The sequence below is a fragment of the Equus asinus genome, chromosome X (genome assembly GCF_041296235.1).
Source record: "Equus asinus isolate D_3611 breed Donkey chromosome X, EquAss-T2T_v2, whole genome shotgun sequence".
NCBI classification, from domain to species: Eukaryota; Metazoa; Chordata; class Mammalia; order Perissodactyla; family Equidae; genus Equus; species Equus asinus.
In genome coordinates, this window is record NC_091820.1 from 103,153,280 (window position 1) to 103,181,259 (window position 27,980).

At 38.8% G+C, this 27,980-nt stretch overlaps 1 protein-coding gene across 2 annotated transcripts in view; it reads right to left on the reverse strand.

The window, feature by feature from the left end:
- Positions 1 to 9,636: 9,636 nt before the first annotated feature.
- AMMECR1 (AMMECR nuclear protein 1) overlaps positions 9,637 to 27,980 on the reverse strand; it is a 107,639-nt gene continuing 89,295 nt past the window's right edge. For both annotated transcript variants that reach the window (XM_070503157.1, XM_014831056.3), the window contains 3 exons: positions 18,168 to 18,258; positions 16,654 to 16,750; positions 9,637 to 14,011 (listed from right to left, as the gene is read on the reverse strand). In XM_070503157.1, the coding sequence (XP_070359258.1) occupies positions 13,897 to 14,011; positions 16,654 to 16,750; positions 18,168 to 18,258 (303 nt within the window). In that variant the 3' untranslated portion in view covers positions 9,637 to 13,896. The remainder of the gene's footprint in view (positions 14,012 to 16,653; positions 16,751 to 18,167; positions 18,259 to 27,980) is intronic.

Below are 27,980 nucleotides of genomic sequence, written 5' to 3' on the forward strand. Positions count from 1 at the left end.
ACTTAGGATATTATCTATAATCCCCATGGTAACCAGTAAGAAAATAAAGAAAGATACATAAAATGAAATGAAGAGGGAATCAAAGTGGCACATTATAAAAAAATATTCATCAAACACAAAAGAAGGCAGATTTGGAAGAACTGAGGAACAGAAAAGATATGACATATAGAAAACAAATAGAAAAATGACAGACAAAAATTCTCCATTATCAATAATTACTTTAAATGTAAATGGGTTAAACTCACCAATTAAAATGTAGATATTTGAAAAATGGATTTTAAAAAGACATGATTTATCTATAGGCTGCTTACAAGAGATTCAGTTTAGACCCAAAGACACAAATAGGTTGAAAGTGAAAGGATGGAAAATGATATTCAATGCAAATAGTAACTAAAAGAGAGCTGGGGTGGCTATATAATACCAAGCAAAATAGATTTTGAGTGAACAATTGTTACAAGAGACAAAGAAGGGCATTTTTATTGTTAAAAGGATCAATTCATCAAGAAGATATAACAATTATGAACATAGACACACCAGACAACAGAGCCCCAAAAGATATGAAGGAAACATTGACAGAAGTGAAGGGAGAAATAGACAGTTTTACAGTAATAGGTGGAGACTTCTATATCCCACTTTAAATAATGGATAGAACACTTAAGACAATAGATTAATAAGGAATAGAAGACTTGAACAACACTATAAAACAACTAGACCTAAAAGACATGTACAGAATACTCTACCCAATAAGAGCAGAACACACATTCTTCTCACATGTACATGGAACATTCTCCAGGATAGACCATAAAACAATTGTCAGTAAATAATTTAAGAAGATTGAAATCATACAAAGTATATTCTCTGACCAAACAGAATGAAGATAGAAATCTGTAAGAGAAGGAAAACTGAAAAAATTGCAAATACGTGAAAATTAAACAACACACTCTTAAACAACCAATGAGTTAAGGAAGAAATCACTAGGGAAATTAGAAGATGTTTTGAGGGCAGTGAAAATGAAAATACAATATACCAACACTTAGTGAGATACAGTGAGCAGTGTTCAGAGTTGAATTTATAGGTGTAAACACATACATTAAAAGGAAGCTCTGATATCAATACCCTAATTCTACACCTTGAAGAACTAGAAAAAGAAGAGCAAACGAAACCTAAAGACAATAGAAGGAAGGAAAAAAATGATTAGAACAGAGATAAATGAAATACAGAATAGGAAAAAAATAGAATCAATGAAACCAATTGTTGGTTCATTAAAAAGATCAACAAAATTGGCAAATCTTTAGCTAGATTCGTTAAGAAAAAAAGAGGAAGACACAAATGACTAAAATTGGAAATGAAAGCAGGGATGTTACCACCAACCTTACAAAAATTAAAGGGATTATAAATACTATATGCAGTTGTATGCCAACAAATTAGATAGTCTTAATGAAATGGACAAGTTCCTAGAAACATACAAATTACCAAAACTCACTCAAGAAGAAATAGAAAATCTGAACAGACCTATAACAAGTGAAGAGATTGAATCATTAAAGAAAAACTTCCCAACTAAGAAAAATTCAGGCTTCACTGGCGAATTCTACCAAATATTAAAAATTTAACCCTAATCCTATTCCAAGTCTTCCAAAAAATACATTCTATACAGGCCATTCATTTTATACAAATATACATTCTGTAAGGGCAGCATTACCCTGATACCAAAGCCAGACGAAGAAGATACCACAAGAAAAGAAAACCACCAACCAGTATCCCTTTTGAATAGAGACAGGAAAATTCTCAACAAAATACCAGCAAACTGAATCCAACAGTACATTCAATGTATTATACACCATGACGAAGTGGAATTTATCCCAGGAATGCAAAGTTGGTTCAACATAAGAAAATCAACCAATGCAGTATACCACCTTAACTGAACAAAAGGGAAAAAAATGATCATTTCAATAGTACAGAAAAAGCATTTGACAAAAATCAACACCCTTTCCTGATAAAAACACTTAGCAAGCTGGGAATAGAAGGCAAGGTCCTTCACACTATAAAGGGCATTTATGAAAAACCCACACAACTAGCATCATACTCAATGATGAAAGACTGAAAGTTTTCCCCATGAGATCGGAAATAAGACAAGGATGCCTACTTTCACCTCTGCTATTGAACATTGGAAGTCCTAGCCACAGCAATTAGGCAAGGGAAAGAATAAAAGGCATCCAAATTGGAAAGGAAAAACTGTAAAACTATATTTGCAGTTGATATGATTATATATATAATTATATTATATATAAATTATATACTTATGTATAATTTATATAAATTATTTTTATATATGTGTGTGTGTGTATATATATATATATATATAAAATCCCATAGACTACTACACACATACACAAACTACTACAGCTAATAAATAAATTCAGCAAAGTTGCAGGGTATAAGATCACCACACAAAAATCAGTTGTGTTTCTATATGCCAGTAAGGAACAATCTGAAAAGGAAGTTAAGAAAACAATTCCATTTACAATAGCATCCAAAAGAGATACCCAGGAATACATTTAACCAAGAAGAGAAAAGACTTGTACACTGAAAACTATAAAATATTTCTGAAAGAAATTAAAGACGACAAATAAATAGAAAGACATCTCCTGTTCATGAATTGCAAGACTTATTGTTAATGACAGCAATAGTCCTTAAAGAGACCTACAGATTCAATGCAATCCCTACCAAAACTCCAATGGCTTTCTTTGCAGAAATGGAAAAAACAATCCTTAAATTCATAAGGAATCTCAAAGATCCTTGAATAACCCAAACAATATTGAAAAAGAAAAACAAGGTAGGAGGACTCACACTTCTCATTTTCAAAACTTATTACAAAGTAAGAGTCTCAAAACAATGTGATACTGGCATAAGGATAGACATATAGACCAATGGAATAGAATTGAGGGTCCAGAAATGAACCCAAACCTCTGTGGTCAATCGATTTTCGACCAGGGTGCCAAGACCATTCAATGGAGAAAAGAATAATCTCTTCAAGAAACAGTATTGGGACAACTGGATAACCACATGCAAAGGAATGAAATTAGACCCCTACCTCACACCATGTACCAAAATTAACTCAAAATAGATCAACAACTAAATATAAGGGCTAAAACTATTAGAAGAAAACATATGGTAAGTCTTCATGACCTAGGATTTGGCAATGGATTTCTAGATTTGACACCAAAAGCATTAGCAACAAAAGGAAAAATAGGTAAATTGGGCTTCATAAATATTAAATTTTGTTCATCAGATATTATCAAGAATGTGAAAAAGACAAACTAAAGAATGGGAGAAAATATTTTCAAATCATATATCTGATAAAGGTTTAATATACTGAATATATGAAGAACTCTTACAACTCAACAATAAAAACACAAACAACCTGATTAAAAACTGGGCAAGGTGCTGGCCCTGTGGCCGAGTGGTTAAGTTCACACACTGTGCTTCACGGGCCCAGGATTTTGCAGGTTTGGATCCTGGGTGTGGACATGGCACTGCTCGTCAGGCCATGCTGAGGTGGCATCCCACGTGGCACAACCAGAGGCACTCACAACTAGAATATACAACTATGTACTGGGGGGGCTTTGGGGAGAAGACGAAGAAGAAGAAGAAAAAAGATTGGCAACAGGTGTTAGCTCAGGTGCCAATCTTATAAAAACCCCAAAAACATAAAGTAAATAATTAAAAAAAAATAAAAACTGGGCAAAGGCTTACATAGACATTGCTCCAAAGAAGATACTCAAATGACCAATAAGCACATGAAAAGGTGTTCAACGTCATTAAGGAAATGCAAATCAAAAACACAATGAGATACTACTTCATACCCACTAGGATGGCTATGGTCAAAAAGACAGATAATAACAAGTATTGGTGAGGATGTGGAGAAATTGGAACCTTCACACATTACTGGTGGGAATGTAAAGGGTGCAGCCATTGTGGAAAACAGTTTGATGGTTCCTGAAAAAGTTAAATATAGGGGTCGTCCCCGTGGCCGAGTGGTTAAGTTCACGTGCTCCACTTTGGTGGCCCAGGGTTTCACTGGTTCAGATCCCGGGCATGGACCTAGCAGTGCTCATCAGGCCATGTTGAGGTGGCGTCCCACATAGCACAGCCAGAAGGACCTACAACTAGAGTACACAACTATCTACTGGGGGGCTTTGGGCAGAAGAAGAAAAAGGAAAAAAAAAAAAGATTGGCAACAGATGTTAGCTGAGGTGCCAATCTTTAAAAACATAAAAGTTAAATATAGAATTACCATATGACCCAGCAATACCATGCCTAAGTATATACCCAAGAGAAATGAAAACATGTGTGCACACACAAACTTAGACACAAATGTTTATAGTGGCATTATTCATAAAAGCAAAACAGCCCAAATGTCCGTCAATGGATGAATGGATGAACAAATTGTGGCATATACATACAATGAAATATTATGCAACCATAAAAAGGAATGAAGTACTGAAACATGCTACCACTTGGATGAACCTTGAACACAGTATGCTAAGTAAAAGAAGCCATTGACAAAAGGTCACACATTCTATAACTCCATTTATACGATATATCCAGAACAGGCAAATTCAGAGGGACAGAAGGAAGATTAGAGGTTACTTATGGGATGGCCAAGGGGCAATGGGGAGTGACCTCTTAAAGGAAATGGGGTGTTTCTATGGAGTGATGAAAAAGTTTTAAAACTAGAGAGAGCCAGTGGTTGCACAACATTGTGAATACACTAAATACCACTGAATTGTGTGCGTTAAAGTGGTTAATGGTATGTTATGTGACTCTCACCTCAATAAAAGAAAATGTCAAAAAAAAGGAGGTGAAAAGAAAGTTTTGTTTTTTTTTAATTCTCAGGTGCCCTGTGCACCCTGCTTGCAGGACTCACAGCGTAACCTTCCTGAGAGCAGAGGATGTTGCCTGCACTTTCCCAGCCTGAGGCTGACAATTAGCAATTTCTATTTGACCTTTTCCAAGGCCACAGATTCTTCTGGAGTGGTACAAACCAAAACGGGAGAGGAAGGGGCCGATTAGGCCCATCTACCCCACAGAAGCAATCCTATCCTATTTGAACTAGATTAACCCCGTGTTCCCCTTTTAAATCCCATCATTCATGAGTACCATGAACCACATATGCTGGGCAAGATAAACAAGAACCAAGTCACCAAAGTAGCATGGCTTCATGTACAGAGGTCACCATGGACACCCACCACTGTCTCTGACCACAATTCTGGGAAAGGGGCCATTGCCAAGACTTATGCCAGCGGGGTGGCAATGTCTCCATGCAGAGTTCCTGGAATTCATTTGAATGTTTGAAGTAGAGAAAGTTTAGGGAAATGTTTGCATTACTCACACTAGCACTGTCCTTCAAAAAAGATGGGGGTTTTCCACCTTTCCAGTCCAAGACACCCTTTCCACTCTGCCAGGATATGTGGGACTGGGGAATATGGTTTCCCCATGCAGGTGTCTAGCCAACCCCTATCTTCTATGCTGATAGACACAAATCCACTTGTATATGTTGACACATGGTAACCTTGAATCCTTCCAGAATACTGTTTAGATGGAAATATTAGTTTGATGAAAAGTGACTATAGCAACTCCCAGTTTCAAATTTGCCTGGTATTCAGGCAATGGCTGCAGCTCTCAGCGGCTTCCTGTCAGTTAAAATGTGATTTAAACATTCTATTGTGTACCAGTTGTGTTTCCTGTTTCATAATATCCAAATTTAATACTGTCTTCCTGCTGTTTCTATGTAGCAGGTGATTCAGAAGGTTACTCTGATTTCCCTCTCTGGGTGGGTTTCCCCTACTATCCTCTCTCTCCTCCTGTCCCATGAATGAATTTTTTCCCTATGGGGTAATTTTTCAACCAGTAGACATACTATAAACTTTCTGCTGCTCCTTAGGCCTCAAGGCAGCCTCTTAGAGCAAACGGCCTAGTCTCTATCTGTGCTTCTCTCTCCCTCCTGGTCATGGGAAGGGCCTGATGCCTTTCAGAGGGCAGCTTCCCAGTAAGAAACAAAAGCTTCAGCCACCAAATGCCGTTCTGCATGTACATAAACCTATTTCTTACACAATCATGTAATTTCTCTCCCAACCCCCCTGCCCATTCCTGTTAGGGAGCAAGACAGCCACATTGTGGGGACAGAAACAATCTCCTCCTCCACTCAAGAAATCCTGATTGTGCCCAGTGTGGGGTGTTTTCCGCTGCTGACACGTTGGAGGGCCAAAGAAATGCCATTTTCCAATAAAGGCAGCTACAACTCTGCTCTAATGCCACTCTGAGGTGGCAGCCATTTAGGGAAACTCTATAAAGCCAGCCCTATGGTGCCCGGGCCCCAGTTGGAATTACTTTTCCCAATTAGAATAAACGTACGCTCCTCGCAACTCTTAGCTCAGAGTGGACTGCTAATTTCTCTCCTAAAATTATACTATCATTATGCTGAAACCAAGCACAGTGCCATGCCTCGGGGAGGACAGGCACTCAGTAACTATTGATGGATCACGTTGAGCCTGACATTTGGGAGGAAAAGGCCAAAATGGAAAAGGAGATGAAATGATGGCTTGCCAAAGGTTCTCAAAATAACTGGGCACGTTGGGGCTTCAGCAGTGGTTTTCAGATTGTTCTGTGGGACCTGGTGTTCTGTTGAAACTGATCCAAGTTGCCATAAACACCTGATTCAAAAAATGTGTATTTAAATGTATAATATTTAAAAACTGTAATAAAACCGCAAAAACACCTAATGTGTTACATTCACAGTGGCAATCAAAGACCACCAGTGGGTTAGCAGGCGCCATCAGGTTGACTCATTTCTGTTCAAACCTCAGGAGTGATGCTTTGCCTGCCAGAACTTTTTTGTTGTCATTGCGGTATAATTGACATACAGTATTACATTAGTTTCAGGTGTACAACATAGTGATTCGACATTTGTATACCCTGCGAAATGGTCCCCACATTGTCTAGTTACTGTCCGTCACCTTACAAAGTTTACTCAGTATTATTGACTACGTTTCCCATGCTGTACGTTACATCCCCATGACTTCCTTTATGACTAGAAGTTGGAATTCTCAATCCCCTTCACCCATTTCACCTCCTGCAACTCCCCTCCCCTCCCTGCCTGAACTTCTTTGTCAGGCCTGGTTCAGAAGGTTGTGACTGTGCTGGGACTTTACAGTTTAGGCCTATACCTTCCCACTCTCATAAAACTATACACGTAAGATACCACCTCTTCTCTGTGCAGATCAGCACCTTCTTGCTGTTGTATAGCCAAAACGATACAGAAATAAATGGGATGCTGAGACTGTAACAGCAACTGTCATCTATCACCCCAATTACAACATTTATAGTCATCAAAACAGCCTCATCGTTCTCATTAACTCTGTAACTGGTAAACATTTGTACTTTATAACAATGAAATACTGCTTTTAATCTCCCATTTTTAACATGATGAGATGCCAGCTAAGATTTTGATTAAAAAGCAGATTCTTCCACCATGGAGGGAGACTAAAGGCTGAACAAATGACCAGCCCCTCATGACTTGGCTGTGTCCTTTTAGAACGAGCGCGTGAGCTCAAGGACGCCAGGGCAGTGGGTGAGCACAGAGGCATGTAATGCAGCCACTGCCCAGCTGTGTGCTCCAGACTCAGTGCATCCTACAGCTAACCTCTGTCCAACTAATGTGCTCATCTGTCTTGATGGAATCTGCAAGTGCAGGTCAGTGTTTGTTTATATAAAGTGCACACCCTCCACCAGCCCTCTGGGTCGGTCCATTTAAACAATTTCAGATACACAGTCAATACACTCTGGACATAATATATTAAGGGCATTTTTAAACACAGTTGTAACCAAGTTCTTGGGATGAGGAGGTCTACTGGTTTCAGAGCATTGCTTAGGACCTAAGGCAATTTCCTCCGATTCTTTAACAGTTTCTTTCCATAGGCTTGGGGTTTGGAACAGGCGATTGTACCATAGGCTACAAGAACAAGGAAGGCCTTTGAATGTAGGAGCCAAAGCAGTATACCCAGGGCGTGCCTCAGTTGCAGCCTCTCATTCAGCTATTCCTCTTGCAGGTGAAAAGCCTGAGCAAACAGATGGGGAGCCATCAGAGCTTAGCCCAAACCCGCACTTGTCTCAGCTCATGCTGTCCGAGCCGCAGCAAGTGGGAGAAGCCCTTCTCTGAATGGGCAGTCACCGGCTCTCCTGGCCGGCAGTTCTGAATCCAGGTGTGATGGCCCCGCAGCAGACTTCCCCCCGCTCACAGTGCCAGGACTCCTTGGATATGATAGTATTTTCCATCAACAGGGAGGAAGTGCCTCCTTCCACACAGCTGTGCTTGCCCTCTGAAGCAGTGGAGCTATTTAAAAGGTGCCCAGTGGGGCGTGAAATCTAGAGGAAATGCTGAAACTCTGGGAAGAATTTAGGTAGGTGGAGTGTGATTACTGAAGTTGAAATCTGTCCAGACCATTGAGTTAACCACTAATGCCATAAAAAAGAATGCTGTGGGCTCGTTAAAGTACTTCATTCTACCTGAACTATTAATATTGTCTAAATCATTAAAAAATCCCATGTACCATTAAACATGAATGATGAAACTGGATAAACCCTGAGCAGATGGCCGCCTTAATGGAGCACTATTCAAAACCACACTAGTCCTCTAGGATCTGAGATGGCTGTTTTTAGCCACTGTGATTGATATAAGCACATGTCATCAAATTCACATGGGTAGTGGGGCTTTGGGGCGATGCACCAGAAATCTGTCCTGCATATATTCACTAGCAATCAATCCTGAAATACGATGATGAAACTGAGACAGCAAATGATTTAGAAAGAGCCAGAGGTATTTCAACAATGCCCTTGGTAGCCTTGCCATAGGAAAGAGAATAAGGCAACAGCTGATAGAGGCAGCGCACCGAGAGGTTCCTTTCTTGATGCAGGCTCTTATCTGGTCCTGCCCTTATGCAGACATTTTCCCCAAACGCACACTGGGCATAGGGTTCACCTCATATCACTTTGGAACTGGACAAGTAACTGGTATCAGTTCAAGTGTGTGGTATGCCTAGTATGTGTATGAGTGTATACAAGCTCTGAGTGGCCACATCAGGGGCATTTTCAGATTCTGTTCTGTACTGAGAAAATGGCAAAGCCTTGATGGCAGAAGAAAGGCTTCTCATGGCATCAGGTGGTTTCGCTGGAGACCACTGCTACCGTTGCCTGCCAGCTCACAAAGGGGAAATGCCCAATAACATACGGATTTGGAAGAGATCTGGAGTGGGCTTGAGCATAGCTAAGCTGCCACCGGGATTCAGGTCTGATGCTTGTCTCAGATCCGTGGGCCAGGGCAGACTGTCCACTAAAGGCTAGACTCTCTCACCGAGCCGGGATTGAGGGCCAGGCAAAAAGATGACACGGGCAAGTCGCATGGTAGGGGGCAGCTGCAGACGGGCGTGGTTGCCCAAGTGCTACTTTGGAAAGAAATCACTATCAGTTCCCAAGGATATTATTTCAAAGTCTTCAACTGTTAGCGTTTTAGTAAGAAGTACCCACGATACCAAGATCCTCTGAGGAGGCAGGTTAAAGAAGGAAACAACAAATGGTAACTCAGTTTTAACATTTTATTGGGTAAATGATTTTAAAGGTAATAACAATAGTGTCAAAACTACTACAATATCTTTCCACAGCCATACCTTACAGACCCACATAAACCTTCTCATTTTTCTTTTTGCTCATTTTTAATATTTTAAAGCCATACATGTCATATAAAATGCCCATTTCCAATAGTTTCTTCAAACTATTAAGCAATTAAATGTAGAAGGAAGGAGGATCTAGTTATACTTGAAGGGGTTTCAGGAAATTTGTGATGTCTTACTGTAATCAAAAAACAAGTCACTAAGAAAGAAGGAAAAGAAGAGCTACTCCAGGTAGCTTTTGCTCATTACAAGTCTCACCATTGCATCACCAAGAACTCATTATGCTGGTGACCGATTCAAAGTAATTTCGGGGAACATATAAAACACTAAAATAACTTAGAAACTAGATCCAAATATTTCAAAAGTAATCAACTTTGATATACAAAAACAGTCAGAGGTGGTTACAAAAGTTTGTTTTCTCAGTGCGTCTATGTACCAGCGCAGTTACTGGGTCCAGAGCAAAATAAAAGGTTTATTTTCTTCTGAAACAGTAATAAAAAACAAGAAAAACATATCTTTGTATATAAAGGATCAATGCTGGTCTGAAGAATAATGTAATCAGAAACCCTTAAATTGAGAGGCACACAACGGGTTTCCACTTTTAAAAAATAAAAGGAAAGTCACCAGTTTATTTAAATGGAGGAGGTACTCACACCCCTCAAATAAACTTAATTCAATTTAACATCACTAGCAAAAATCACTTAGAAACTGTACAAAAATAAAAAAGTTAACACATTTAATCCTGCAAGGTTTTTGTAAGGACTGGAAGGCAGGCTTTTGGAGCAGCATTTGGGCATGGCTGGGGGCTTCTTTGGTTTGATCTAACACACATAAGAGATGGAACCTATTCCAGATGACAGTTTCAAATTTCCTGCACATTTGAAGACATGAAAAGAGGTCCGTATACAAACTTCCGGTGTGCTGGGCATTGGGACTGGATGCGCTGGACTGCAAATCTGCTAACCGCTTTGAGTGGGGTGGGGGAAAGAGCAAGCCTTGCACTTCCTCCAGCAATGACACCGACCTCTCGGGTGGGGGAGACTGGAGCGGGCAGTAGCACATTCTCGTGCAGTCAGAAGGCCACTTAATGGGGGGGTAGGGAATTGTTCTTTTAGAATCTGGTACCTGGCTGACCTTGGTCAAGAACAAGAAAACCCTTCCAGAAATGGAAGCCTTTTGCTACATACCAAAGTAAAATACATACTATTTTCCAAGAGGAAAAATACCCAGTTGCATTTGAAAGCGGAAAACATAAATGGGACTAATTAACATTACAAAGGGGGGCTATGTAAACTTTGTTCTACTCAAATGAAGTTCAAGTATTACTTCTGAGCTGTTTCAAGATCACTGAACTCATACAATATTCTGGTGATAAGAGTGCAATTCACATTTGTGTTTCTGAACAAATAAACCACAACTGGCGAGAACACAACCTGTGCAATTAGAATCTTCGTCTGAGTTAAAAACACATGCTACATATTTCAACATGTTCAAGGTTAAGTCAAACCACATATTTAACAACGTTGTAATATACGACGGTGAAAGGGTCTAGCGTTTGTTTGAAGCACACCATTACAGTTTGTATAACACCCTTTACACTACAAAGTCTTTTAGTCAACAGCTACTTAGAGACAAAAATGCACTGTGCATTAATTTGAATACAAAAGGAGACAAAACTATCCTTTTCCCCCAAGCCATGGTGGGAAATATTGCTGACCTCGTCCTCTGAAGCCTGCAGGATGGTTATTTCTTCAGTATAACATTATTACACTGGTAAGAAAATCTGTATAACATCTGCATATATCAAGAATTTTAAAAAATCTGATATGATTTTAGAGTCCGCATGACCAGTCACGTGACCTGCTCAAGATTGATTAGCACCGTTAAATACATAAACACACACATATGTATGTATGTATGTACGTATGTATGGGTATATGGATACACACACACATATGTGTATGTAATAGATCTTTTCTTTAAAAAAATCTTCTAACCATGAGCTCACCCAGGATGAGGAGCCTGTTGAACTGATGAGATGATGGATAAGATAGATCAATATTGGTCTATTTTGTCTCTCTTCAGTTTGCTTACTTTTTTTTTTTTTTGCAGCAGACAATATCATTCAGCTTGTGCTCAGTTTCCCTATAAGGGCAAGAGAAAGTTTCCACCAGGTAGCCACTTAAGTTTTTATACTGAAAGACTAATCTGCTCCAAAATGCTCCCAAGTAGAAACGAAAGGACTCAAAATCCCTTTCTAAAGCCCAACAGCTAGCTTTCTCTGCCTAATCTCTAGCTTCAATGGAACTGGCTACTGAGATTGCATTTCAGGCTAACAATTGGCTTCTTAGTTAAGGCATCACAACTGAAAATGGTTATTTCAACAACGGATGCTGTGGATGAAGGAACACCAACAGACTTTGAAGGACTTTCATGGAAAACGAAAGCAGTTAGCTGTGCCACAATGGCGGCAGAAGGGATCAGTCAGTTACCTCACAAACTAGAAAAGCATTTTTGGATTCTGAACTAGCAGTCTGTCACTTGTCATAGCAACCATAGGTATAAGCTATGCCATTTTGATATTCAGTGACATCTCATAGTTTTAGACTATATATCCTGCACCACTCTTATATTCATCAATTGATATATTGGTTTCCTGTTTGAAAAAAAATATTTATACACACACACACGCACACACACATTTACTACCATAAAATGAAGGTGATCTTTCTCCAGAACCATCTGTCATTTTTCCTGGGGATATACATATGGACCTCCTATTGACATCAGGAAGTTCTCTTTGTATGCATCATGAGAAGACTGGCCCTGCAAATGAGCGGGGCTCTCACTATATCATATCTAAATGCCAACTCCATTTCTTCAGGTGTAACATAACATCTTATCAACATAGTAAGTGTGTTTCTATCCAAAGTATGTAGTGCAGAGAGATATTCAAGCTATTTTATAGTATCTCTAAAACTCCAGTATTGTCCCCATGACAAACATCTGAAATCATGGCATATATGAACTTTTGTTTCACTAGATTATCTTTACCATTTCTCTAAATGGTAGCTAAAATTGTCTCTGGCCAATCATGACTTACTGAGACCTAAAGCTAACAAATTTAAATTAATATATAATAGACAGATGTCTCTTTTTGGTTATTTGCTCAAAATAAATTTTTTCAGCTTATAAAAATACTTATGAGTAAGGAATTTGTCTTATCTGTTGTTTTGCATATAGAAACAATAAAATTTTACAAGTATATTACTTTAAATTGCCTTTTTTCTAACTCTTCTTAATTCCACTTAATTATATTCTTCTCAAAGGCACTAAATTCTGTACCTGCTCTCTTCCTGATACTTGCTGCTCTTCACAATGACTTCTGCAACATATCTGAAAGGTAGCTTGTACTTTCTTAAAACAGTGTTTCAGTTTGCAAGTGGGTTCTACAAAGTGATGAGGCAGTCTAGTCTCTCCTGTGATAACCAGCACAATAGGTGTAAATGATTTCTCATTCTCTGTGACAAGCCCTATTATGGAGCTTCGAATGTTCCATACTAGAACTAAAGTCCATATATTTTAACCATGGGAAAAACACATACTTAAGGAGCGAAGACTCACATACTAAGCTCTCATAGCAAAATGAATTTTAGACAAATTCAAGAATACTATACAAATACCTGAATTTGATATGAATTACTCCCAAACTTACCTATCAAAAATTATCTATCTTACTGAGGAAAACTAAAGAAAAACCTAAACAAAATCCTTAAAAACTGAACAATTTCTTCCATCCACAGCCGAAAGAAGGAAGGAAGGAAGAGAGGAAAGAAAGAAGGCAAGAAGGACAGAAAGACAGAAACCTGACTGAGATGGCAAAGCAAAATTCTGTGTCATATTGTAAGGAAAGAAAACCTCAAAAGTTCTATATGCTGCAAAAAAAAAAAATCAATGACCTAAAATAATAAAACAGGATCTTCTTAACAAATGCCATTTTCCTACCCGTTACCATGATGATCTTAATTGACGATGTCGAAAGCCTCACCATGGCAACGGAAACTATCATCATAAAATGGTACAGTAAAAGAGATAGCTAGACCAAGAAGGGGTAGGGTCTCCTGGGAAGAGGTCTGCAGAGAGGCCCAGTGACTGGTTGTGCGGCTCAGTGTCAGGAATAATGGTTGTATGGCGGAAGGGGATGCCCAATGCCATTTTGGAAATGATGATGCTGGCGATGAGCAAGGTATTCAGCATAGCTCAAGGTCATCTTTTCACTACGGTACCTGGAAAAAAGTCAGGGAAGAGACAAAATTAACATCAAGTAACATGTGACGTGCCAATGTCAGAGCTAGACAGGACCATAGAGATAATTTTATAGATCAGGAAACAGAGGCCCAGAGAGAAGCCGTGCCTTGCCTAATGTCACACAGCAAATAAGTAGCAAAGCTGACATCAGAACCCAGGAATCCAGAGTCTGAGTCCAGTGTTCTTTCGACTCTACTACTCCTTGTTCAAATTGTTCTAGAAATTTTATTGCCCCCTCAGCCCTGGTTTCCAACAGGAAGGAACAGGGCAAAGCCAACCTATTACATCATGTATGCATCTCATTCACTTGACTATCTTTTCTTCCGGGATCTTCCATCACTCCCTCTTTTACCATTCCTTTCCCTCTGTCCACCCTTCTACTCAGGTCTTGCCATTAAGTGAAAACAGTAACAACAAAAAACTTCTTAATCCTGGTATCCCAGACCCTCTTCTCCATCTTTAGCCTTCTTTTCATTGCCACACTTCTCAGAAGAGTAATGTGTACTTTCTACCTTCCACCCCTCACCTCATACCACTCCTCAGCCCAGTGCTCCCTGGCTCCTACTTCCACTCTTCTGGACACTGCTCTTTCAGAAGGCCCTTCTTGTTATGCTTGACCTCTCCATTATCACACTGCTCACAACTCCCCTTTTGAAGCTCTCTTGTGCTATGGGTTCTACAATTCCCCACTCCCTTGGTTCTCCCCTGCCTCTCAGACTGCTCCTTCTCTCTCTGACTACACATCTGTCCCTGCCTTGTGGGATTTTCCTGTTTCCACCTTTGGTTCTTTTGACCCTAGGCTGTGTCCCTGCTCAGTGAACCCTACCCTCATAGCTTCAACTGTGTTCTCTTTACAGATGATCTCAAATCACCATCTCTGGCCATGAGCTCTACACACGTACATTTTCAGTGACCTACTGAACACTTCTATACAGATCCATCCCCGGAGGCAATTCATACCCAGAATCAGTGCACAAACATGACTCTCCTCCTGTGGTCCCTCCCTTGGTTAAGAGGATCGTCTTGGTCCATTCTATCTAGATTAAAGTCTTGACTTGTTCCTCTTCCTTACTTCTGAATGATGACTAACTCCTTTCATTTCTTCCACAATATTTTCTTACCTGTCCCCTTCTTTCTTCCCACCACACTGCCACAGCTCTTGTTAAGGCTCCCATGTCACCTCTTCTGGATTGCTGCCACAGATTCTTAGATAATAGCAATATCTCCTAACTCATTTTCCTGTTTCCAATTCCAATCTTACACTTGCCCAAATCCATTTGTTTGCAAACTTTCAATGGTTACCAATTGCCTATAGAATAAGGCCTAAACTTCTTAGTCTTGAACTCAAGACCCTCCATGATGTGACTCAACCTAGCTTCTGGGCTGTAAAATTTTCCTCTAATGACCATCGTCTTCCTTTTTTTTTTTTTTTTTGAGGAAGATTAGCCCTGAACTAACACCTGCAGCCAATCGTCCTCTTTTTGCTGAGGAAGACTGGCCCTGAGCAAACATCCGTGCCCATCTTCCTCTACTTTGAATGTGGGACACCTGCCACAACACGATTTGACAAATAGTGTGTAGGTCTGCACCTGGGATCCAAACTGGCAAACCCCAGACTGCTGAAGCGGAACATGCAAACTTAACCACTGTGCCACCAGGCCAGCCCCATGACCATCTTCTCTCTGTACACTGAAAGACCAGCCAAGTCAGACTACTGAACATTCCTCAGAACGTGGTCAGGACTTCACCACCTACATGCCTTGACTCACAAAGTTCTGTTTAAGTTAATCCCTTTCCTCCCCCACTCTCCACCTGTCAAATATTCTGCCTGTTCTTTAAGCCCAGCCTCAAATCTACCTTTTTGAAATTTTCTGTTATCCTCCAGCCCCTCCTGGAATTCCTTTTTCCTTACTTTATGATCTCATATGATCCATCACATTCTGCTTTATGTTAATCATTATTTTTGTACATGCTGAACTCATGGAAAGCAGAGATGGAGGCATTTTCAAATTTGTGACTCCTCAGAGCTGAGAATGGGCCATTTTTAGACTACAGGCATTCATGTGATTTTATGGAATTGAAATAAATGGAAACAGCAACCCATTTTCCTAAAATGTTTGTTATTTTCCTTTTTAAATAAGTATCCCTATTATCCCATGCAGAAATTTATTTAGCATTTGTGAATCTAGCTCAATTGTGTTTTTCAGCAAGCTTTCATGGTAGACTTCTATCACTGCCAAAATCCTAAGGTTAAATTCAAATTTGAGGACTGCTTGTCAGAATCCTGGGGTTCTGCTAAGCAATGTTAAAAGCTAGCCAATAGCTAATTCAGGTAACTTTCTTCAATAACGTAGTCTAAAGGCTCAGAGAGCTTGCTCATACAAAGCCCAAATAATCACACAGAGCTAAAGATGGGAAGGACGGGCCCATACATCACACAGGCTTTACTGCCAAGCAGAGCTCCATTGTATCCACCCTCAGTATGGCCCTGCCATTCATTTCCACTCTGTTTCAGGAAAGAGAAGCGAGTACAGTTAGAGAGACCAAAGACGTGAAAGGGTTATCAGCATACACATCAAACTGTACTGGTTAGCCTGGCACCAGAAAATGCCTTCTGTACCTGGTCAGTTTTATGGTTTTCCTGAATTCATTAGTAATTGGAGCTTTGTATCCTCCTTTCCTCAGTAAGGAGTCTATGGTCTGAATATGGTCCCATCCTGTGGAGAGTAGACCAGATAAAATATCAGTCAAGGCCATGCGACAAGCACCTTTGGTTAAATACAAAATGACTTTGTAGAGGTCAGCTATCACTGTCACCAAATGCCATCAACTCCTTTGGTCCTAAAAACAATCACACAGAAGAGCTAAGATGTCCTCCTGTACAGAAGCAGGTACGCCACCGCACACCTTAAACTCTAGCTATCCATGATGGCTAACAACATTGGCTTCTTTATGGCAACCACATTTGAAGGCAAGGAGTCTAAGAGGCTGGCAGTAACTGCTCAGTTATGTCTTGGTAACAAACTACAAACATTGTACTCTAACAGTGACATCTTTAAAAGGGAGGGAAAAGCCGAAATGTCATTTTGCAAACTCAGTAGTATTTCCGACTCCCACACTAAGTCATGGTAACAACTGCTCCTCACGGGGTCTTCTGCAGTCCATCCAGTGCATTGTATGCAGCACTCAAGGGTGTTTCTATGGTCCTGACAGGGGATGGTAAACTATCATCCAAGGCCCTCTCTCTCATATGTACACTGTAAGAAGTCAGTGGAACTACAGGATGGAGACATTTTCAAAAGCAACCCAAATAAATCTTCAGATAGCTGCCTGAAAGACTAACTTTCTTGTTTGGGGGTTTAATGATATTAAATTTTGCTGTTATGTAATTTACATTTTTACAAAACAAACACGAAAAAACCAAATTGCATACGCTTTCTGATGAGAAGACAAGCTAATAATATAAAGAAGAAATATTCATTTTAACTAACAGGAAACTATAATTTACTAGTGGCTAGAAAGGACAGGATACTACAGAGTGGAAAATTATTGTGTGTTACAGTGGTGGTTCATAAAGGTTTGTGCTATATCTGCAAAACAGAAACACGTTTGTTGATTAGGAAGTGCAGACCAAGCAGAGAAAACACTGATACTTCGTGTATTTATTTTCTATGCTCCTAATCTTAATGGGAAACCTACAATCTTAATAGTAGCAGAATGAGTAATGGCAACCACCTAAGAATGAGACACTTGATACTGACAATGAACTGTGTGGCTGACTGTCAAACCAAAGGCTTGTTTATGCCACAAGGCTAGAGCACAATGGAATATGGTAAAATGGCACTTCAAATTCACAGCAAACCATTGCCCAGAATTAAACCCAACTTTTACAAATCTTTGCTTTTTTTAAGTATAATTTTCTGTGCTTTTGCTGTCAAACTTTTGTGCAAAGATTCAACTTCTGTGTGAGTAATTCACCGATTTCATACAGACATTGCAGTGGCAGTGATGGAAGAGTCATTTCTTACAATTTGACATTGATCAATTATCAGACATAACTGCAAGGTCAGATATTGCATTGTATATTTGTCTAAAGTTTTCACCAGATCATATGAAATAAAGTACAACAATGACCTTGCTCCTTTGCAACCTCCGGTAGGTAGGTGGCGGTGCGTTTTGATCCTTTTTCATTGATGAATTCTATTCTAATGCCATGTACACCCACCTGAAAGAAATTGGCAGTTTTATTAGTACAGTCTTCTTCATAGAAACAGAAAGAAAAACTTATCATTTAACTTTCAAGAGAATGCAGTTCTTCCTTTCCCCTTGTTTTTGGACGGGTATATCAGTTTTCTCTTTCCAAAGCATTGACTTTGGGTTCGAAGGCCATTATGATGGCCATGGAGGCTGGAAACATTGATTTGCATGTGTCCAACGTGCGCCTGGCTATGCTATTCTGTTTCGAACCAGAACAACCACTCTGGGGCTGTGTGTAGAATGACAGTCGATGGCAAGAATCTTGTCCCCACTCCCAAATTGTGGCTCATGAAAATAAGGAACTAGACCAAGGGAACTAACTTCAAAGAGACAGCAAACAACCATGCTGTTTTTCAGGTACCATCACCACTTCAGATTAAGTTCTGAAATTTCTGGGGCTATTGACTCCCTTCTCAAATTGTCTAGCCTCTTTAAAACTTTGAATTATATGTACATAAGCAAACATGGATAAGACTGAAAAAACCAACAACAACTAGATCCTACATCATCACCCATTACAGATAGCATTTCTAAAAAAATGTATTATGTCTTAAAGTGGACCAGTGGCAAACCCTCACTGTCTATCTTCATCCTTGCCCTCATACACTACTGCTAAATTTAAGAGCAATAAAGATTTCAAATCACTTCGGGCAGGGCATTTTTGCACAGTTTCTTATACATTAACCAAGAGACAACTTTTTTTATGTGAAAAAGACAAACTTTTGTTGATGCCCTAAAAACGGTAGTCTTCTATGTAAGTGTGGGCAATTTCTTGCTAATGTTTAACAAAGTAATATACATTTTCTTTGATTAACTTCCAATCAAAAGGAATCTGCCCTTTCCCCTCATATCTCACATAGCATAGTGTATAGAGCTAACGATCCCAAAAAGTTCTTAACTTCTTTGTAAATATTAATATAAATAAAATTTCAAAAGGACAACAAATCCATTCTGTTCTCCCAGATCTATGGCTGCTTTAGATCAATGACTCCCAAGTGGAATGTAAGGTCATCCAAGGCACTGGAGGGCAGATGTCAGGCCAGGTAAACATTTTCACTCGGGAAAGAGGCTTCTTTTCAGAGCAAGTGAGCGAAGTCATAGACCTTTACTCTTTCCATTGGCATGGATGCAAAGGTCTAGAAGAGGAAAAGGGGTCCATGAAAACTTCTTTTGCCCTTAGCCTGAAATTTTCCAAGTTTTCAGGGAATAAAAAGTCCTCTGGAAATTCTATTTCATTCTTTCCCCAGGTCTTTACACATCCATCCATTAGAGTCTGTCAGATCTTCTGAGCACGTTTTTTATTAAAGCCTATCTCTGTGGCTGTTTCTTCTATCTATTTAATATCAGTATTCTTATGAGTCTCCTTCTGCTGAAAATGCAATTAGGGCAGCTGTTTAAAAACGAACAGGCTAAGGCCTCCCATAGCCTGTGGGAAATGACTGTGGACAGTGGAGAAGAAATATGAGTGCTTAGCTATCAGGCCTTTCCAGGATAAAGGACATCTACTAATCTCCCCAGTGCCTGACACAGTACTGAGACAATGACAAATCTGCGACAGTTTCTGTGTACTGACTTTCTGATCAGTGACTTTGAAATTTCTTCCTTCAACAATATCAGATCCTTCATAATTTGTTTTTAAAAACATACAGTATAAATAATTTATGCTCCCATCATTCACTGAAGTGAATTTTGCATCTTCAACTCAATTTATCAAAAATGTGTCATGTTAAAATTGAAAAGAATTTTGGTGTTTATTGAGGTGTCTAATCAAAATCGTCAGAGGAGGAATGTTTGCCTCTCTGTGAGATGAGAGTGTTAGACTTCATCAGGCTGTTTAGCTGGCGCAGGGTGGGGATGGGGGCTGCACAGCTTATCCAAATTTCACGAGGTTTTATGCTTCAGCAAGTGGAGTTTGGGGAAAGAACAGCTCCTCAGGTGATTTTTACTCTAGATTAACAAGATAACCTCTAATAACCAGTCTAGCGCCAACAAACTATGTTATGTATTGGGAAAAAAAGTGATTTAGGCAAATTGGAGGTGATTTAGACACATAAATCCTTTTTTCCATAAGAGTACATTTTGTGTTCTTCAACAAAACTTTCAGAGATTTTAAAGCTTAGTAATTTAGCAATTAAAAGAGATTAAGACCAATTGTATGGTATGTGAATAATATCTCAATAAAGCTTTTATATAAAGAGAAATATATATATATATGTTAAGATGAAACTAAATAGACACGTTGACCAAAATAAAAATTATTCATGAATAAAATTGATTTACTTTTGTGTTTTGAGAAGGCCACACCATGAAATTTGATATGAAAAAAATCAAAATTATCCCATTTTGAATTAATACCACATTTACAATTCTTAATTCTTTTTCGTGTTCCTACGATTCTGAACAATTGAAAGCTCCTGTAAATTGAACAGTAAGTATGGTGATTTTAAAGTGAATTCTTTGTGAGAAATAACTTATTTGATAAGTCAAAAATATACTCCACAGAGATATAAAGCCAAAACCAGAGTGACTCATTTTATCAACTAGTGGAATCAGGAGAATGGTAATAATGTTCTGAGCAGAATCAAAGCATAATAGCTTTTGTCACCTGTTGAGCAACAGCATTTTCCTTACTTCCAGAACCACAGACGCCACCAAATAGTCATGTGTGCAATCAAAACAGTAGAATGGAAAACGGCCTGCTGTGGAGAATGACCAAATCTGGCCAACCTGTGGAAATCACTGGCTTTGCAAATTAAGTCATCTCCACTGAAATGAATGCCAAAACGAATTCTCTTTCGTTTGAGGGAGGCATCTGTGATAGCTGCAACTCCCAAATGTAACCCTTACGTATAATAATCAAATCCTCCCTTAGAAAGATTGAAGAATCATTCAGCCCAGCAGCATCCCAAGAGACAAAGGCTATAGGTGCAATTATCGGCTAGCTAAGAGATCAGCTAACCAGGGAATTGGAACTCCCTGAAGCAAACTTACTCTCAAACTCTATGGCAGTAACTCCATTTCTAAGGATGGACAAGGAGGTAGTGTATGGAAAGCTATGGCACCACACATAACCCTAACTACCACTGCCTGAAGTGCAGCCAGGTGGGCAAAAACTAGAGACCTGAAATCTAGCCTTATGGGAGTCTGCAGGTCATTCTCAAAATTATTAAAAAGTCTGAGGAAAAAAATGCTTTCAAGGTCCATCAGTTGTGATAATATCCTTTTAATCAAGACTGTACTTTTGCTAAGCAAAGCTATAAATCAACTCGAACAGTAGTAAATTAAATGTAGGACTTATAGATAAGAGGATATGGAATTAAACAGAGCTGTATCTGTGTGTGCTGAGAGAATATTAAGACCAGTTCAGTAGATCCCTATTTCATGCTAAAAAGAAAGCCATATTTATTCTGAATCATTTCATAGCAAGTGCTTTTTATTAATACTATTATACAATCTTTTGTTTTTAACATCGCCCAGAATGATTAAATATCAAGATTAATGTTAGGACCCTAAAATATATCTTGATTATTCTGGAGTTGATTATTCAGTTTGGAGATTATGCATCCCCAATTCCACCCGGCCTCGGCTCCATCCTCTTTCCTCTCTTGTCCATTTCTCTATTTGTTCACTCCTCTATCAGAGAGCATGTGGCCACAGAGAGAAGAGATACACACAAATTAATCAATTTTGCTACATAATAAAAGGTTTGGTAGGAGAATAGATTATAAATAATGGCTAAAATGAAGCTTCTAGACTGTCTGCAGATTTCATTTATCCTTGTTATCTGGTCCCTTGTTAGAAACGTGGCTTCATTTAAAACTATTATCCTCTAATACAGTGACTCTCAACACAGGAGCATTAAAAAAAGTGCCCTCTCCCATCCCATTATAATACATGGTCCATATTATGCTCCTCACAATTGCATAGTCAAAGTTTAATATACCCTAGTCTGTCTATAAGGCAAGTATTAGTCCTATAATCCACTAGCAGTACTACAAAAGGGCCTCACTTTTACTTGTGAGCCTAATCAGTAAGCCAACAATCTGGACATACTGAAACATCAAAAAAAGTCATCTGGCTAAAAGCATCCATGAGGATAAAATGTGCTCTGGCTAAATTGAGTAGGCTCCATGCAAGCCTTGGACCATTTGGGTCCACAATTATCTCCACAGTCCTGACCCTCAAAGCTAAATTTGCCCCAATCACATCCTGGCCAATAAAACCAATTTACTTCCTCAGGTTCATCCTGTTTTAGCAAATGCTGCAGTTTGTCCCACTTTTCCCCATTTTCAGAACCAAATGTTGGGTTTCCCTGTAATAGTATGGCCATAGCTCACTCCACTGATTTTCAGTGGGTTCACATTGAATAAAATAAAAAATATCAGGAGGTCAAAGAATCAAAAGTCGTTTGACATGTCTTTGTTGATGATATCATTTGGCAAAATATGCTTTGCAATTAACAAAGCAGCCAATCACTGGTCATTCACATAAGACCGACCTGCCAAGCTCAACATGCCAGTTGCATTGAATTGAATGAAAGGACGCCATTCTTAATGAGAAGAGCTCAGGATGTTTGGCACACCTCCTAACCTTTAGAGCCTGGCATCGTAGAAGACACACATGCTCACTCACAAAACAGCCTGTGGTACCAAGGACATAAACAAACACTGCATTGGATAGTCCATGGGTCTGACCAAGTCTGGCATTTTATATATGCTGTGGCGGAAAAAACCATATATGGTATTTCTCCTAAAATCACAAAAAAAGAATGCAGCACGTTCTCCTCTTTCATTCATAGCCCCACAGTACCTTCTGCCCCACCTCCAGCTCAGCCTTGTGAAGACAGTGACTCTTCCTTTTCCCGGTGAAAGTAAATTCAACATAAAAGAAGAAGATACTCCCAACTTGGGTCTACTCCAAGTTTATCCTCCTGAATAATTCTTATTTTGGCAAGAAAAATTGAGATTTTAAACATAAAGGCTCATGAGAATTTGTAGAGAGCCTAATGAATCACTTCCATCAATCCTGATACTACCAATAAAATAACGTAGACTACAGATTGTCCAGATCTGCCCACTGAATCCTCCAGGTTGTGATTCTGCATCACTTCAATACACCCACCAATCTCAGAAGTCAGTCTGAAGTTTTGAAGGTGCCCATCTAAGTAACAATTAACCCTTAACAATTGTTAACAACTAATACTTCAGAATCTGGCCAAATAATAAATTTTAAAAACCTCATTGCTACAATTCAGGTCTATTTTTACTCAGTAATTTTTACTTTTGTAACCCTTAAAATTGTAAACATGCATTATTTTTATCTGTTTTTAAAACAGTACAAGCATATTACAAAAAAAAAAGATCCCCTTAGAAAAGTATAAAGGAGAAAATAAAGATGACCAGTAATCCTAGTACTACCTAGCGACAACTTTTGCCTTAGCGACTTAAAAAGATAATCTTCTCTTGATCAGCATGGGAGTTTTGACTTGCTCCATTTCCAATCTGGGCCGGTTCACCCCTCCTTAGGCAACCTGGTGGTCCCCTGCTCCCGGGAGGTCAGCATATTGATGCCGAAATTAGTGCGGACACCCGATCGGCACAGCGCACAGCTAAACTTAACCACAGAGGTGAATGATCAGTACACTGAAAACTATAAAACACTGTTGAAAGGAATCAAAGAAGACACAAAGAAATGGAAACATATTACGTGCTCTTAGATTGGGAGAATTAACATAGTTAAAATGTCCATACTTCCTAAAGCAATCTATAGATTCAGTGCAATCCCCATCAAAGTTCCAACAACATTTTTCACAGAAAAAGAACAAAGAATCCTAAAATTTATACGGAACAACAAAAAACCCCGAACAGCCAAAGGAATTCTGAGGAAAAAGAACAAAGCTGGAGGTATCACACTCCCTGATTTCAAAATATACTACAAAGCTATAGTAACCAAAACAGCATGGTACTGGCACAAAAACAGACACACAGATCAATGGAACAGAATTGAGAGCCCAGAAATAAACCCACATATCTATGGACAGCTAATTTTTGACAAAGGAGTCAAGAACATACAACGGAGAAAGGAAAGTCTCTCCAGTAAATGGTGTTGGAAAAACTGGACAGCCATATGGAAAAGAATGAAAGTAGACCATTATCTTACACCATGCACAAAAATCAACTCAAAATGGATTAAAGACTTGAATGTAAGACCTGAACCATTAAACCTCGAGAAGAAAACAAAGGCAGTACACTCTTCAACATGGGTCTTAGCAGCATATTTTCAAGTACCATGTCTGACTGAGCAAGGGAAACAATAGAAAAAATAAACAAATGGGACTACAGCAAACTAAAAAGCTTCTGCACAGCAAAGGAAACCATCAACAAGATGAAAAGACAACCTAACAACTGGGAGAAGATATTTGCAAACCATATATCTGATAAGTGGTTAATATCCAAAATAGACAAATATCTCATACATCTCAACAACAAAAAAAACCTAACAACCCAATTAAAAAATGGGCAAAAGATCTGAACAGACATTTATCCAAAGAAGATATACAAATGGCTAACAGGCACATGAAAAGATGTTCAACATCATTAACTATCAGGGAAATGCAAATCAAAACTACAATGAGATATCACCTCACTCCTGTCAGAATGGCTACAATTAATAAGACAGGAAACAATAAGTATCAGAGAAGATGTAGAGAGAAGGGAACCCTCATACACTGCTACTTGGAGTGCAAACTGGTGTAGCCACTATGGAAAACAGCATGGAGATTCGTCAAAAAATTAAGAATAGATCTACCATATGATCCAGCTATTCCACTGCTGGGTATTTATCCAAAGAACATGAAAACACAAATGCATAAAGATACATGCACCCCTATGTTCATCGCAGCATTATTCACAATAGTCAAGACTTGGAAGCAACCTAGGTGCCCATCAAGGGACGAATGGATAAAGAAAATGTGGTATACATACACAATGGAATATTACTCAGCCATAAGAAATGATGAAATCCAGCCATTTGTCACAATATGGATGGACCTTGAGGGCATTATGCTAAGTGAAATAAGTCAGAGGGAGAAAGTCAAATACCATATGATCTCACTCATAAGTAGAAGATAAAAACAACGACAAACAAACACATAGAAACAGAGATTGGAGTGGTGGTTACCAGAGGGGAAGGGGGAGGGGAGGAGGGCTAAAGGGGTGATTAAGCACGTGTGCAGTGATGAATCACAATTAGTCTTTGGGTGATGAATATGATGTAATCTACACAGAAATTGAAATATATAACGATGTACAGCTGAAATTTATATAATGTTATAAACCAATCTTACTTCAATAAAAAAGAAAAAAAGAAACTGAGCAAGGAAAAAAAACAAAAAATATTTTCATGATATTAAAAAGAAATAATAATAATAATCTTCTCCTGAACCAACTGATGTGCCACCAAGGACTACATATATTGTTAGGCTGTTTTTATCCATTATCTGACCAGTTCCTGGAGCTGTCCTTGCTTTCAAATCCCCTTTAAGTGAGAAGATTTTAGAAGCAGAAGAAATCCTAGAAAAATAAACCAAAAAGGATAATTGATTGCAAAGCCATCACTTGGACATGAGTAACTTTCTAATATATTCTACTATAAAAACTCCACTTCATCATCTACCTCAGCTGAGGTTATTTTTCTTTTTCTGTTATTTTGTGAAAAAACCCACAAAGGTCTCCTTGACCAAAATGCATGTGTGTTGCTCGTCTCTAAAATCCCCGCAAATTAGTCACCTTTAGCTTAGAAATGAATTCAGTCTCCATGGACCAATTCTTGGCTTTGGCAGAGCTTACCAAAGGAGCAATTAGTGCCAATTTTGATTCCTGCAGGAGACTTAGACATCTTGTCTATCAGGAACACAAGCCTGCCAATTTATTTCACAAAGGCTGCTGAACAACAATCTGATAACATTTATTTTAACTAACAGCAGACGCACAGCTCTAAAATACCTGAACTAGCTAATAACCACCCCCATGAAGTTTTAAAGAATTAGTTAAGATTTTAAATAAAGCATGGCTAATGAAGAGGTGCTTTGAAAAGCTATGAAGCCAAACATGTTTATATATCATTTGCAATGAAAGAAACTGTTCTTACTCTAAGGTTTTGCAGAGAACAAGTGGCAGCTCAGAGTGCAATTAAGGAAAAAACCCCAATTCTCTGTAATGATTAATTATAATGGGCATTCCTTAAAAATTGAACATCCTGAAGCTTTCCAAGGAAAGTTCGGCAACACAGGTGACCTTTAGATAAAAAGCCTGCTTTTCATCAAAAGTTAGAAAAATGCATTCCTACAATTTTTTTAAAGGGAATAAAGAAGGGAGTGAATTTACAGACAAGGAAACTAAAGTCATAAAATTTTCTTAACATCTAGAGAGGTGAATTCGTTTGCTTTCCTAAGGGTGGGGGGAAACACCTATTGGCAAATGTACCCAATATGAAATAATGTTGTTTGCCTGATAAGAAACTAAGAAAAATCTTATACAGGTTAGAACTGTACATTGAGTATCTGACTTAATATGGTATCTCTTGGTCTACAAAAGAGATTTGTTCCTAAAAAGTTATATATATGGGTTGAATTTATATAAATGAATTAATCTTAAAGTCATGAGAAAGACAATAAGGAAACCATAGAGTGAGCCCTTCTGCAAAGAAAAATATCTGTTCATAAAGTGAATAATCACTCTCTAATGTATTTGCTTAATTTAGATTTACAAATATAATACTGACGTAAAATAGGGGATGACACAGTAATAAAACAGGCATTTACAGTTTAGAATAGAGTATTTTTTTTCTTAAAGAGAATTCTTTTGTGAGAAAGAAATCTAGAATGTATAATTTTAAAAACTGGACTCTTTTTTAGTTTTGTTGCCTAGATTTAAGTTGGCAATGGCCATTTTAAAAGTTAGGGACCTCTTATGATTTCTAAATGGCTAGTGGTGACTCATTGTCTGGAAGTAAAATGAAACAGAGGCCATTTAGAGAAGGGAAGTCACAGCATTACACTCCGTCAGCATCCAGAGAGACTTGAGGTATTGTCTAGTCCGACCTTTCCAGCTTCTTGGTGAGGAAAGGGAGATCCAGAAAGGCCACTAAACTGGGTAGTGGCAGTCAGGAAGAGGACTCAAGTCTTCTCATTCTCAAAATTCAGTACTCATTTTTATCAGATGCTGGGGATACACACAGGCAAAATGTACAGGAAACAGTAGACTAGAGAGGAACTACTAGGGCAAGGGTTGTAAGAGCCTGTGGATTTGGAGGAAGCAGCGGGAAAACTTCCCCCCACCAAACACTGCACTGGGAGGAAAGCAGGAAGTAACTAGAGGAGGCCTGCGAATGGACCACACAGCCCATTTCAGTAAGAACACTGATAGCTAATGGAAATTTTTATGCATTAAATCACCTTCTAGAAGTTACATTACTTTGTACCAGCTTGCTTCCTCACTAGGCTTCTGATACACTGAATTGTTGATTCACAGCAAATTCTTTCCAGATAGCCAGGAAGCATGAAGCATTCCTTTCCCAATGTTCCACAGCACTTGAAAAAACATTAAAAGTAGAGCATCAGGACAAAGACTAAATTATCATAATGACAGTGACATCTTATACAAAAACCTCAAGGTCCCTGAGAAAATACTG